This window comes from Manis javanica, chromosome 13 (genome assembly GCF_040802235.1).
Source record: "Manis javanica isolate MJ-LG chromosome 13, MJ_LKY, whole genome shotgun sequence".
NCBI lineage: Eukaryota > Metazoa > Chordata > Mammalia > Pholidota > Manidae > Manis > Manis javanica.
This window is the reverse complement of record NC_133168.1, coordinates 92,084,410-92,097,004: the sequence shown is the minus strand read 5'-3', so window position 1 is coordinate 92,097,004 and position 12,595 is coordinate 92,084,410. Positions and strand designations below refer to the sequence as shown.

The 12,595-nt window shown below is 54.6% G+C and overlaps 1 protein-coding gene across 5 annotated transcripts; it reads right to left on the bottom strand.

Moving 5' to 3' along the window:
- Positions 1–10,594, bottom strand: LOC140845801 (ral-GDS-related protein-like). 5 transcript variants are annotated; one of them, XM_073220887.1, is made up of 12 exons: positions 10,467–10,594; positions 6,692–6,756; positions 5,833–6,046; positions 5,444–5,598; positions 4,781–5,304; positions 3,813–4,028; positions 3,443–3,546; positions 2,888–2,957; positions 2,092–2,157; positions 1,682–1,750; positions 702–823; positions 137–593 (listed from the first exon to the last, which is right to left on the bottom strand). In XM_073220887.1, the coding sequence occupies exons 5-12, from the start codon at positions 5,291–5,293 to the stop codon at positions 506–508; spliced, it is 1,248 nt and encodes a 415-aa protein (XP_073076988.1). In that variant the 5' UTR covers positions 5,294–5,304; positions 5,444–5,598; positions 5,833–6,046; positions 6,692–6,756; positions 10,467–10,594; the 3' UTR covers positions 137–505. The 5 variants fall into 5 exon arrangements, with proteins under 5 accessions (XP_073076987.1, XP_073076988.1, XP_073076989.1 ...); XM_073220886.1 differs by lacking the exons at positions 6,692–6,756; positions 10,467–10,594 and adding an exon at positions 1–122 and having other exon boundaries at positions 487–593; positions 5,833–6,648; XM_073220888.1 differs by lacking the exon at positions 10,467–10,594 and having other exon boundaries at positions 6,692–7,105.
- Between the last annotated feature and the right edge of the window lie 2,001 nt (positions 10,595–12,595).

Here is a 12,595-nt window from a genome sequence, read left to right as displayed (position 1 = left end):
GGAGGAGGAGCAGCAGGCAGGCTGGGGTCCTGGGGCGCCAGGTGCCGCCTGCCCGAAGGGGAAGAAGGTCTCCTCCACATGCAGCCAGGACACCAGCAGGGCCGAGGGCCCGATGACAGCAGCTACAGGGCCACGCGGGTGAGCAGAAGAGACAGGTTATCCCGGGTTCCCCCCATTATCCTGCTTCCACCCCATCCCCACTGCCCTCTGGGCTCCAGGCCCTGTGCAGAGGGTCCTGTCAATCACCAGCACCCAGGGAGTCCCTGTTACGGGAAGGCTTCTGAGCGTCACCTACTCACAGAGGAGGAAACTGGGTCCCAGAGGGGGCCGGGAACCACCCTTCAGTCTGGCACAACCGATCGGCAGTGGAGCGGGATTGCAGCCGCACCGGTCTTTAGGACGCCCCCACACCGTGCATGGCCCAAAGCTTCCCTGAGGCTGGGGAACAGCCCACCCCCTGCTGATTGCCCCAGCCCAGAAACTCACCTGGCCCTGGCCCATAAGTTTAAATCCTGAGGGACCTGAAGCACTTAAACAGTCCTTTTCTGCCTGCCCTCTGACCTGGGGGCTCCAGCTGGCAGGACAGGCCGTAGCTGCAGGACAGAGGGACACCTGTGAGCCCCTGGAGCCCCATGGCAGGGGACCCTTCCCCCAGAGCCTGCCGGCAGATACAGCCCACACCCCACTCCTGGCAGCCTCACCTCTGGTCCTCATGCAGGAGCTTCACTCTCCGGAAAAAGGACAGGAAGTGCTCCTTGGGCTCCAGGTCATACTGCCTGGCCAGGAACTTGTATGTGAGGAGCTCCACTACAAAGTCAGTGACCTGGGGCAGAGGAAGGACAGGATGCAGACGAGGAGGGGGGTGAGGAGTGGGGCACTGGGATGATCCCAAATCTATGCTCACAGAAACCTGCCTTCCTTCCAATGCCATCCAGCCTTGCCTGTTCCCACTGTTGGGTCTCCAGCTCCTCCTCCAGGAAGGTGGCCTTGATGCCTCCCAATCCCCCACCTTACAAAGCCTTTAGTCTCCTGAGCTCTCCGTGTCTTAACTCTCAACACACGTTAGACCCAGGGGATGGCCCAGACAAGGTCCTGTCCAGGGGGTCTTGACTACATCCCTCACCTTTCATGACTGGGCACTCAACTCTCTATTTTATACCATCACCCTGGAAGGCAGCAAGGTGGCAAAAGTACATTGAAACAGCCCCCTGAGCCCAGAATGAGGCCGGTACGTCCCCACCCTTTCTCAAGGTGGAGGACCGCCAGGGCTCTCCAAGGGGCAGGCCTGCCCAGAAACAGCACCCGGGCCTGGCCTGGGCTCGGGGCTACCGAGAAGCGGGAACTGCATTGGGGAGCTGAGGCCTCAGGCGGGAAGGCACTGCCAGCCCCCGATGTGCTTCCTGCTCTGAAGGAGCAGCATCCCTCCCCCTGGGCAGGGCCTGACGGGGAGACCAGTCCTGCCCACAGGCTTCCCCCTGGAGCCCTCAGCCCCGCCTGCCCTGGGGCCAGGACCGGGGCTTAGGTGGGCCCTTCTGGCAGTCCTCTCCAAGAAGCCCAGGTCCTGGGGTAGAGGGGGGACTCAGGAGGGGGTGACTGGTGCGGAGAGGTTCGGGCTCACTGGGGGCTCTCTCCTCGCTAAACCCCACCATCCTGCCCCCCTGAGCCCTGCCGGGTCACTCACATCCACATGATGTTCCTGTTGTTTCTCTAAGGCATCGTACAGGATCAGTGCGAGCGGCGGGATCATGCCCTGTGCGACCGGGGTGGGGAGGTGATGAGTCCCCACCTGCCTCAGGGGCGCCCACAGAGCCTCCCCTGAACCCCACACCCGCAGCCCCCAGCTCCCTTGGACCACCCTGTGCGGCCTCCCCCCTTCCCTTCGCCCTGCTCTCCCCTCCCGGGCCCTCCCAGGGCTGGCTTTTGGCCATTCCCAGGACCTGTGGGCCCGGCACCTGTCCTCCAACTTCCCCCTGTACCCAGCTGCTCTCGCCCCCCTTCTGGTCACACCAGAGCTGGCAGTTCAGAGCTGGTGGGACCAGGAGCAGGTGCAAGGTCACCCCACCGCCCTGACCCTGGCCACCCCACTCTCACCTGCTTCTTCATATCCTGGGATGCCCTGGGGGACTGGTGCCATTTCCTCACTATGGCCCTCGCGTCCTGCAAGGTGCACGACACTCAGGTGCTCATGCTCCCCTCCCACGTGCCTCCCACAGCCAGACCGTGGTGGATGGATGCCTTGCCCGAGCCCCCTGGCACCTACGGTATCCCCACCTCCAGCAGGCTCTCAGCCCAGAGCAACCCCACCTCCGGCACACACTCATACTCATGCGGGTCCTTGGGCCATGGACACCGCCATGAGAGGGTCAGGGGAGGCCCCTCTGCCTCCCAGGGTGCCCTGAGCACTCACTGTCACCCGGCAATCAGCACGGCTCCCCTCACATGACCAGGGGGGTGCACAAAGCTGAAGCACTTCTTGTGGTCTCTGAACCCTTGCTCACCTGGGAGGCCCGCCCGCCAGGCTGACGGCAACCCTCCATGTACACATGGGGAGCCTGAGGCCACAGAGGGGTCATGACAGGCTCAGGGGACCCAGGGGAGAAGCCGACCTTGCTCAGCCACAGGCCCCAACCCTGCTGCCGACGCCACACCAGCCCCAGCCCTGACCGGGGGACTGTCCCCTGGGTCCTCAGTGGATGTCAGGCCCGCAGTCAAGTAGAACAAGGGAGGGAGACAGACGAGGCCCTCATGGGCCTGGGGGACCCTACTTTCCCTATCAACTTCCCCTGCACACCCCGCACTCCTCGAGTCTTTCCCAAAGCTGTGCCGCAGCGCAGCAGAGGATTTGCCCCAAGAACCCCTCCCTTCCAGACATCCAGCCCCCATTTACCTCGAGGAGCTGCTTCCCTTTAAGCCCCTTGTTCCTCTTTTTAAGTTTTCTGTAGATCCAGGAGCTCTTCCTACGGGGAGGGGAGAGGAGGAGGGACACATGCGGCCAGCAGGCGGAGAGTCTCGGGGCCGACCCCTTTTCCCAGGGATCCTAGAAGGCCCACTAGCCCACAGGAGGCTTCCCACCACGGCCCTGAGCCCTGGAAATCTGTGGCCTGCAGAGGGGGCTTCATGTTTCCACCCAGGGCCTCCATTCCCTGTTCTCCCGGGGGCGAATCTGCTTTGGGCCAGGTCGCTGTCCTTGGGGCAGAGACCTCCTGCTGCAGAGCACAAGCTCCAGATCTCCAATGGGCTTCACCCCACACCTGACATTGGAGGAAACTGATTCCTGCACGGGTACCCCTGGCCTAACCCACAGGGAGCCAGAAGAGCCCGCCATCCCCGCCCCTATGCTCTGCCACCTCCCAGGAAGTCTCAGCACACTGAGGGACACCGCAAGATGTAGGCGTGTCCCTGTCCACTCAGGTGCCCCGGTCCCAGGGACAGGACTACCCACCAGGAAACATGTCCCCAGGTGTTCTCCAGGCGACGTACATGAGGGTGCTGCAGGGCGACGATGATGGCACGGAAGGACCCGAAATTTCTGAGAGCCAGACACTCCTGGGAGGGAAGACAGAGCTGAGAGCGTGGCCTGCTTCTCTGCTCTATCCCCCTATGAACTCCTGTCCTTAGGAAGATAGACACCCAGGGAGCCCAGCACACCTGGTACCTGCTGAGCAGCCCTCCTGGGTGGAGGACTGTGGCTCAACCCAAGGAAGGGTCCAGGGATGGCTGTCCCACCCCCGGGGCCTGCTAGTCCAGGTCCACAGGCACCCATCCTGAGAGCTGGCAAAGGAGGGGACCCCGGGGGCCGTCCCATGACAGACCTTGGCCACCTGGATCCAGAACTCCACCACTCGGGCCCTGTCCTGGGCTGTCGTGCTCGGGCCCCCGAGGCAGGAGGAGATGACAAAATGAAACGTGGTACCAAAGTGCTTGATGACGTTAAGGATGTTGGGGTTCAGGAGTACAATGGATTCCCTCAGTGGATGTCTCTCTACATAGACCTTGCATTCACCACGTTCAACCCTACTGTACAGCTCCTGGGGATGACAAGAGGTGTCATCCAGCTGTGCCCCTGGTGCCCCTGTTCCCAGGCTGGGTCACTGGTCAGAGCTGGGGCACAGGCAGCTGGGGATGTGCTGTGAGCCTTGTGGCCATCCAGACTTCAGACCCCGTCCACTGAGGCGCCCAGGACCAGATGCACAGGACCCCAGAGTGATGGGACACAGAGGGGCTTTGCTCACAGGCACCCTCACTCACGTCTTCCCTGAGGCACAAGGCAGCTCACCCTGCCATCCTGGGGCATCTGCCTCTCATGCTGCCACCCCGTGGATCCCGATCCCCACTCAGGTGCAGTTTCCCCTGAAACAACTCCACCCAGGGCCTTTGTTGGTGTCTGTGTCTCCCACGCAGTCAGGTCCATGGCAGGGGCCTCTGAAGTGCGGAGGCCATAGGAGCCTGCCAGGCCAATGGCCCGAGGACCTAAGGCCCTGGCAGCACCTCCCTGAGCACCCCTCCCCTGCCCTGCCCCTCCCAGCCCAGCCAGGCTCTGCACACCTTCCCTCCGCTCCTTCTCATTGGTCTGTAAGGATCCCTAAGGGCCAGCCATACTGTCCCCATGTGGTCAGTAAGGGCATAGGGGTGAGGAGAGTCTCCCAGGGCACATGCTGAATCCGTGGGGAAGCTGGGACATGTGCCCAGATCACAGGAGTCCACGTCGGAATGGCAGGTCTGGGGCAGCCCGTGACACAGGGAAAGCCCACCCCCGACCCTGAGATCCTGCTCCGCTCACCGCACACATCAGGGTCAGCTGCTCGGCCACCAGGCGTGGGGCAAATGCCAGGATGGTCTGCTCCTCCTCCTTCGGCAAATCCCGGGTGCTCACGGTACAGGGGCTGGTGGGCTCCAGGACCACCTGTGGCTCTGCCCGGCCCTGTGCCATTCCTGCAGGTGCCATGGGCCCCGTGCCCGAGGACTCATGGGGCTCCAGTTCGGGGCCTGAGACCACTCCTGTAATATCCCAGGGGCTCGCAGCACTGGGGCTGGTGGGCTCTGGATCTGGAACTGGCTCTGCCACGCCTGGTGCCATTCTAGCGAGTGCCCTGGGCCCCAGGCCCGAAGGCTCATGGGGCTCCAGTTCAGGGCCTGGCCCCTGGGCTGAGGCCTCTGCTGGGACATCCTCCGGCTCTGCAGGGGCTGAAGCAGGTGACACTGGCCGTCGCTCCAGCACAGGGGTCTCAGGGAGCTCCTGGACGGGCTCTAGCCATGAAGTCGGCCCTCCCCGTGTCTCTGGAGCCAGGTGCATCTGCCGTAGGTCTGGACGAGGACACAGAGAAAGGGTCACCCCGGGGCTGATTCCCCGCGCCTTATAATCACAGAAGAGCCCACACTGCCTTGAAGGGAACCCCAGTCCGGGAAGCCCACCCTACATGGTCCTCTGGCCGCAGCCCCTCACCTTCCAACTCTGCCACCGTGGGCCCCAAGTGCTCCTCCTGGACCAAGTGGTGGAGGACTCAGCCCACCAGGGTGGATGAAAGCTGGCTGGCATCGATGGCGCAGGGCACATGCTCGGGCTCCCAGGCAAGGCGCCTAGCCCATCCAATCCTGGGGCTGGGGTAAGGCCGGGGGGTGGCAGAGTGAGAAGCCTGGTCCTTCCAGCCACACTGCCCTCCGGGTCCACCCTTGTGTGGGCCTGGCAACTGTGCCCTCCCCTGCCTGTCCAGGCACCTGCCCGTCCTCCTTCCTGACCCTGCGTGTTTGTCCTGGGACCCCATCCTCTCCCATCCTCCCGAATAGGAAGTCCCCAGTTGTCAGGCCGCCCATGGGATTCCAAAGATGACTGACCTGCTAGGCTCTGCTGTGGGCTCCTGGGGCTCCAGCTCAGGGCCTGCCAGGGGGGCTAAGGCCACTGCTGGGACATCCTCTGGCTCTGCAGGGGCTGATGCAGGTGACACCGGCTGTCGCTCCAGCACAGGGGTCTCAGGGAGCTCCTGGACGGGCTCTAGCCACCATGCCGGCCCTCCCCGTGTCTGTGGAGCCAGCTGCATCTGCCGTGGGTCTGAAGCAGGACACAGAGAAAGGGTCACCCTGGGCCTTATTCCTCGCGCCTTACAATGACAGAAGATCCCTCACTGCCTTGAAGGGAACCCCAGTCCGGAAAGCCCACCCTACATGGATCTCCTACCTTGCGGTGCTGAGCATCGGGGTCCGTGGCACTGACGAAGTTAGAGGCACACATCGAGTGAGTAAAGGAAGTAAACAGCACCCTTGCCTCACCCAGAGGCTGGGGCGGCCCGGAGAAGCAGGCTGGAAGTCAGGCAGACAGAAAGAGAGACACTCCTCGTGGATACCCAGTCGGGCTGTCGGGGTCTGATTCCAGACACGCGGGCCTTTGAGAAGCCGCTGAAGTGCATCCTCAGCCTAGACTCTCGCAGGTGCCCACGGCCTTCCTCAGTCCCTCGCATCCAGGGAGATGCCTCTGAAGGGGAATCCTGGCCTCCACTCAGGTGACTTTCCCGGCTCCCAAGGGAGACGGGGGATCCACTGAGGGAGACGCAGGGGAACCTGGCGCTCGAGACTTTCAGATCGGCAGCCGGGCTAGTCCCACTTAAGTGGCTGACGAGCGCCCGATGTTGTGGTCCATAGATGGCTTCCTTCTATAAGGACAGTGAAAGAAAAGGCAGGCTCGGATGCCTATACTCACCTCCGAAGTTATCCCGGACGAGCCCCCAAAAACGATGCAGCTTCTCACACCACAAGGGTATGAAACTAGAAATAAATCACGCAAATAAAATGAAAAAGCCTACCACCGCATGGCGGATTCACAACATGCTCCTAAACAACCAACGGATCAATGACCGAATAAAAACAGAGATCAAGCAATATATGGAGACAAATGACAACAATAAAAATTGAACTACGCAAAATTGGTGGGACACAGACAAGGCGGTGCTAAGAGGGAAGTATATTGCAATACAGGTCTCCCTCAGGAGAGAAGAACAATCCCATATGAACAGTCTAAACTGAAAACTATCACAACAAGAAAAAGAAGAGCAAATGGGGCCCATAGTCAGCAGGTGGAGGAACACAATAAAGATTGGACCAGAAATAAATAAAACTGAGGGAGAATGAAACAATACAAAGAATCGATGAAAGCAGAAGCTGATTCTTCGAGAAAATATACAAAATTGATAAACCCCTAGCCAGACTAATCAAGAAAAAAAGAGAGCCTGCACACACAAACAGAATCAGAAATGAGAAAGGAAAAATCACTACAGAAACACAAAGAATTAGGAGAGAATACCATGAAAAATTATATGCCAACACACTGGATAACCTACAAGAAATGGACAACTTTCTAGAAAAATGCAACCCTCCAAGGCTAACCCAGAAAGAACAGAAAATCTGAACAGACCAATGACTAGGAACAAAATTGAACTGGTAATCAAAAAACTACCTAAGAAGAAAACACCTGAACCAGATGACTGCACTGCTGACTTTAATCAAACATGTACTGAAGATCTAATAGTCATCGTCCTTAAACTTTTCCAAAAAGTAGAAGAACCAGCAATACTTCCAAACTCATTCTATGAGGCCAGCATCACCTTAATACCAAAACCAGGCAAAGACACCACAAAAAAAGAAAGTTACAGAACAATATCGCTGACAAACATACATGCATAAATACTCAACAATCCACCTCTAGGAATTTACCCTAAGAATGCAGCAGCCCAGTTTGAAAAAGACAGATGCACCCCTATGTTTATCACAGCACTATTTACAATAGCCAAGAAATGGAAGCAACCTAAGTGTCCATCAGTAGATGAACGGCTAAAGAACATGCGGTACATATACACAATGGAATATTATCCAGCCATAAGAAGAAAACAAATCCTGCCCTTTACAACAACATGGATGGAGCTAGAGGGTATTATGCTCAGTGAAATAAGCCAGTCAGAGAGAGGCAAGCACCAAATGATTTCACTCATATGTGGAGTATAAGAACAAAAGAAAAACTGAAGGAACAAAACAGCAGCAGAATCACAGAGACCAAGAATGGACTAACAGTTACCAAAGGGAAAGGGACTGGGGAGGATGGTTGTGGGAAGGGAGGGTTAAGCAGGAGAAAAGGGGCATTGCTTTTAGGAGACATAATGTGGGGGGGGGGGCATTAGGTGGGCTGTACAACACAGACAAGACAAGTAGTGATTCTATAGCATGTTACTACACTGATGGACACTGATTATAAACGGTATGTGGGGGTCACTTGACGATCGAGGGAGTCTAGTAAACATAATGTTGCTCATGTAATTGTAGATTAATCATACAAAAAATTATAACAACTGAATAAAAAATAAAAATAGAAACTATTATCATTTAAATTTTAAGGAGGGATTAAACAATTTCCAGACAAGCAAAAGCTGAGAAAATTTAGCTCACACCACCCATCTCTACAGTGTATTTTGCAGGGACTGCTATAGATGGAAGTGTTCCTAAGGTTAAATAGCTGTCACCAGAGGTAATAAAGAGGGACATACAAAGAGTACAGAATACCATACCTAGTATACAAAGAATGAGGAGGGGAAAAAAAAAAACAACCTTTAGATTGTCTTTGTAATAGCATACTTAAGTGAGTTAAGCTAGATTCTTAGGTAGTAAGGAAGGTACCCTTTACCTTTTGGTAACCACGAACTAAAGCCTGCAATGGCAGTAAGTATATACCTATCGATAATCAGCCTAAATGTAAATGGTCTGAATACACCAATCAAAACACACAGTCACTGAATGGATAAAAAATAAGACCCATGTATATACTGTCTACAAGAGACTCACTTCAAACCCAAAGACATACACAGACTAAGAGTGAAGGGATGGAAAAAGATATTTCATGCAACTAATAGGGAGAAAAAAGCAGGTGTTGCAGTACTTGTATTGAGCAAAATAGACTTTAGAACAAAGAAAGTCACAAGAGACAAGGACGGATATTATGTAATGATAAAAGGGGGTCAATCCAACAAGAGGATATAACCATTATAAATATCTAGGCACCCAACAGAGGAGCACCTACATATGTGAAACAAATACTAACAGAATTGAAAGGGGAAATAGAATGCAATGCATTCATTTTAGGGGACTTCAACACTCCACTCACTCCAAAGAACAGATCAACCAGACAGAAAATAAGGACACAGAGGCAGTGAACAACACATTACAACAGATGGACCTTACACATCTACAGAACTCTCCACTCAAAAGCAGCAGGATACACATTCTTCTCAAGTGCACATGGAAGATTTTCAAGAATAGATCATATACTAGGCCACAAAAAGAGCCTAAGAAAATTCGAAAAGATTGAAATTGTACCAACCAGCTTCTCAGACCACAAGGGTATGAAACTAGAAATGAAATACACAAAGATGACGAAATGGCCTACAATCACATGGAGGCTTAACAACATGCTCCTAAATGACCAGTAGATCAATGACCAAATAAAAACAGAGATCAAGCAATACATGGAAAGAAATAATCACAATAATTCACACAACGCAAAATCTGTGGGACTCAGCGAAAGCGGTGGTAAGAAGGAAGTAGGCGTACCTCAAGAAAGAACAACAATCCCATATGAACAGTATAAACTCACAATTAACTGAACTAGAAAAAGATGAACAAATGAAGCCCAAAGTCAGGAGAAGGAGGGACATAATAATGATTTGAGCAAAAATAAATAAAATTGAGAAGAATAAAACAACAGAATGAATGAAAGCAGGAACTGGTTCTTCGAGAAAATAAACAAAATAGATAAACTCCTAGCCAGACTTATCAACAAAAAAAGAGACTACGCACATGAACAGAATCGGAAATGAGAAAGGAAAAATCACTAGTGACACCACTGAAATATGAAGATTAGAGAATACTATGAAAAATTATATAGTAACAAACAGGACAACCTAGAAGAAATGGTCAGCTTTCTAGGAAAATGCAACCTTCCAAGGGTGACCTAGGAAGAAACAGAAAATCTGAACAGACCAATGACCAGCAAGGAAACGGCACCGGTAATCCCAAATGACAGGGACGACAGGAGCCTCAGGAAACAGTTGTTAATCCTGGAGGCGCTGCGTCCGGCGGCCTCTCCCCCGCAGCCCGTCCGCGGGTCCCACCGACCCTCGGCTCGCCCGGCCCTCGCCCCCGAGGCCGCCGACTGAAAACGGCGCACAGGGCAAGACGCCCGCCGGCCTCCCCGTCTGCGCGGCACGGCCCGCCCCCTCCGCCTGCGAACCCGGCCCGCGCGGCAGTGTCACGTCGGCGGCGGGGCCCCACGCCGGGCCCCGCGAGTCCACCACCCGCGTCGGCCGGCCCCCGGCCCCGCGAGGCCTGCGGGCCCGCCGAGCCCCTCGCACGGCCGCCCCCTCACCGGTCCGCCGCTCCCGCAGGCGGAGGCTGGGGTCCACGCGCCCCCTCCGGGGCCCGCGGCGGCGTACCTTCCGACTCGCAGAGCCGTCGCTGTCGCCTTCATCCCTGAAGCGGGGCCCGCTCTGGACGCTCCGCAGCAGGTACGACGGTGCAAGGCTGGAGGAGGCAGAGCTGGACGAGCGCAGGTCCGGCCGGGGCGGCGGCTCGAAGTCCGGGCCGATCGCCGGTGCCGCCTGGGCTTGCGCGCCGGGAGGAAGGCGCATCGAATACAGCGGCGGTCCACCATCTGGGCTCCGCCGGACTCGCTGCGCGGACGGGACGGCGGACCGGAGCACGGACTGAACAGCGTGGGCAGCTCCGCCAGGCGGAGCTCGCAAACCTACTGACTCTTCAAACGGCCGCTTCGGCGCCTGCAGCTACTACGCAGCCGCCGGAGACGTTTCCTGCGCGCGCGCCCAGTGGCTACCTGCCCCGCCGAACCGCTCCCTCATTGGCTTCCAGTGCTGTCAGTCGGGGGAGGGCCTGAGCCTTGTTCCCCCCGCTCACTGGCCGCGGCGGCCTTCCCGCGGAGGCGGGGATGCGCGGGAAGCTGCACGCTCATTGGTCGCGAGACCTGTGAGGTGGGAGCTCTCATTTTGTTTCATGTACTTACTAATTTTTCTTGACATGACCCACGTGTTATTATTTGTTTATTTATTTATTTCCGTGTCATTAGTACACAGTCACATGAGCAACAATGTGCTTACTAGATTCCCCCCATTATCAAGTCTCCCCACACACCCCATTACAGTCACTGTCCATCAGCGTAGTGAGATGCTAGAGTAATTACTTGTCTTCTCTGTATTTACTGCCTTTCTCGTGTCCCCCCGCTATATTATGTGTGCTAATCATAATGCCCGTTTTCCCCCTTATTTCTCCATTCCCACCCACCTCTCCAGTCCCACTCCGTTTGGTAACTGTCAGTCCATGCTTGGGTTCTTTTAGTCGGCTCCTGTTTTGTTCCTTTAGAAAGATATCTAGAAAATCTCCAGGCACTTGAAAATTAAGTAACTTAATAACACGTGAGTTCTTTACAATAGCCAAGGAATGGAAACAACCTAAGTGTCCATCAGTAGATGAATGAATAAAGAAGAGATGGTGCATATACACAATGGAATATTATTCAGCCATAGGAAGAAAACGAATCCTACCATTTACAACAACATGGACGGAGCCAGAGGGTATTACGCTCGGGGAAATAAGCCTGGCGGAAAAAGACAAGTATCATATGATTTCTCTCATCTGTGGGGCATAAGATCAAAGCAAAAACTGAGGGAACCACAACGGACTCACAGAACCCAAGAACGGACTGACAGTTACCAAACGGAAAGGGACTGGGGAGTGTGGGTGGGGACGGAGAAGGGGAATGAGGGGCATCGGGATCAGCACACATAATGCAGGGTGGGGAGCGGGGAGGGCGATACAACACGGAGACAACCTGTAGTGACTCTACAGCGTCTCACTACTTCCCTGAATCATTCTAACATCTTAGATTGCAAATACTTGGTTGGGCCATTTTTTTTCTCGGAATACAGACAGGTTTTTTCTGGTTCAGTTTCCTATGTATTGCAGATGATAGCTGTCTGTATTATGTGAGAACAATTTTATTAGTAAAATAAACAGTGACTATTTTTTTTTCCATAAGTATTTTTTTTGTCATGTGTTGAATGGTCGTTGTGTACAAGATGATGTAATAGATGGAATTGAATGAGAGAAAAATGATTCAAACGTGAATCCTGCCGGGAGATGAGTTGTGCACACATAAACAACTGATAGGTCGTAGGAAGGGTTAAATGCCTTGGAGAAAAATGGGGTCCTGTGGTGGCTGGTAAGGTGGGCCTTGCAAATGGGCGGTTGTTCTCCCAAGGTTTCATCATAACATTTTCAAATGCTCAGTGAAATCGGCAGGATTCCACATGGAACACTCCAACGCCTACCACCTAGTTTCTGCTACTTCATATTGTTATTATACCTGATTGATCATCTGTCCATCGGCACATCCATCTTTCTATCTCTCAGTCTGTGTTATTTTTAAAATTTGGAATGATGGGCTGGCATTCATAAAGGTGTGAAAATAGGGCAAGCATCAGTTTCTCAGAGTGATGTGTAAGTCAAAGTACAGGTAGGGAAGTATGTATGAAATACTGAATGATAGATG

What these genes read in the sequence shown, in the direction of transcription:
- LOC140845801 (XM_073220887.1), bottom strand. Translation starts at nt 5,293, where the DNA reads ATGCACCTGGCTCCAGAGACACGGGGAGGGCCGACTTCATGGCTAGAG. An exon ending in TCTGGATCCAGGTGGCCAAG is followed by an intron (nt 3,547 to 3,812) that starts GTCTGTCATGGG and finishes CTTCCCTCCCAG; the next exon opens with GAGTGTCTGGCTCTCAGAAA. An exon ending in AAGGGAAGCAGCTCCTCGAG is followed by an intron (nt 2,158 to 2,887) that starts GTAAATGGGGGC and finishes TGCACCTTGCAG; the next exon opens with GACGCGAGGGCCATAGTGAG.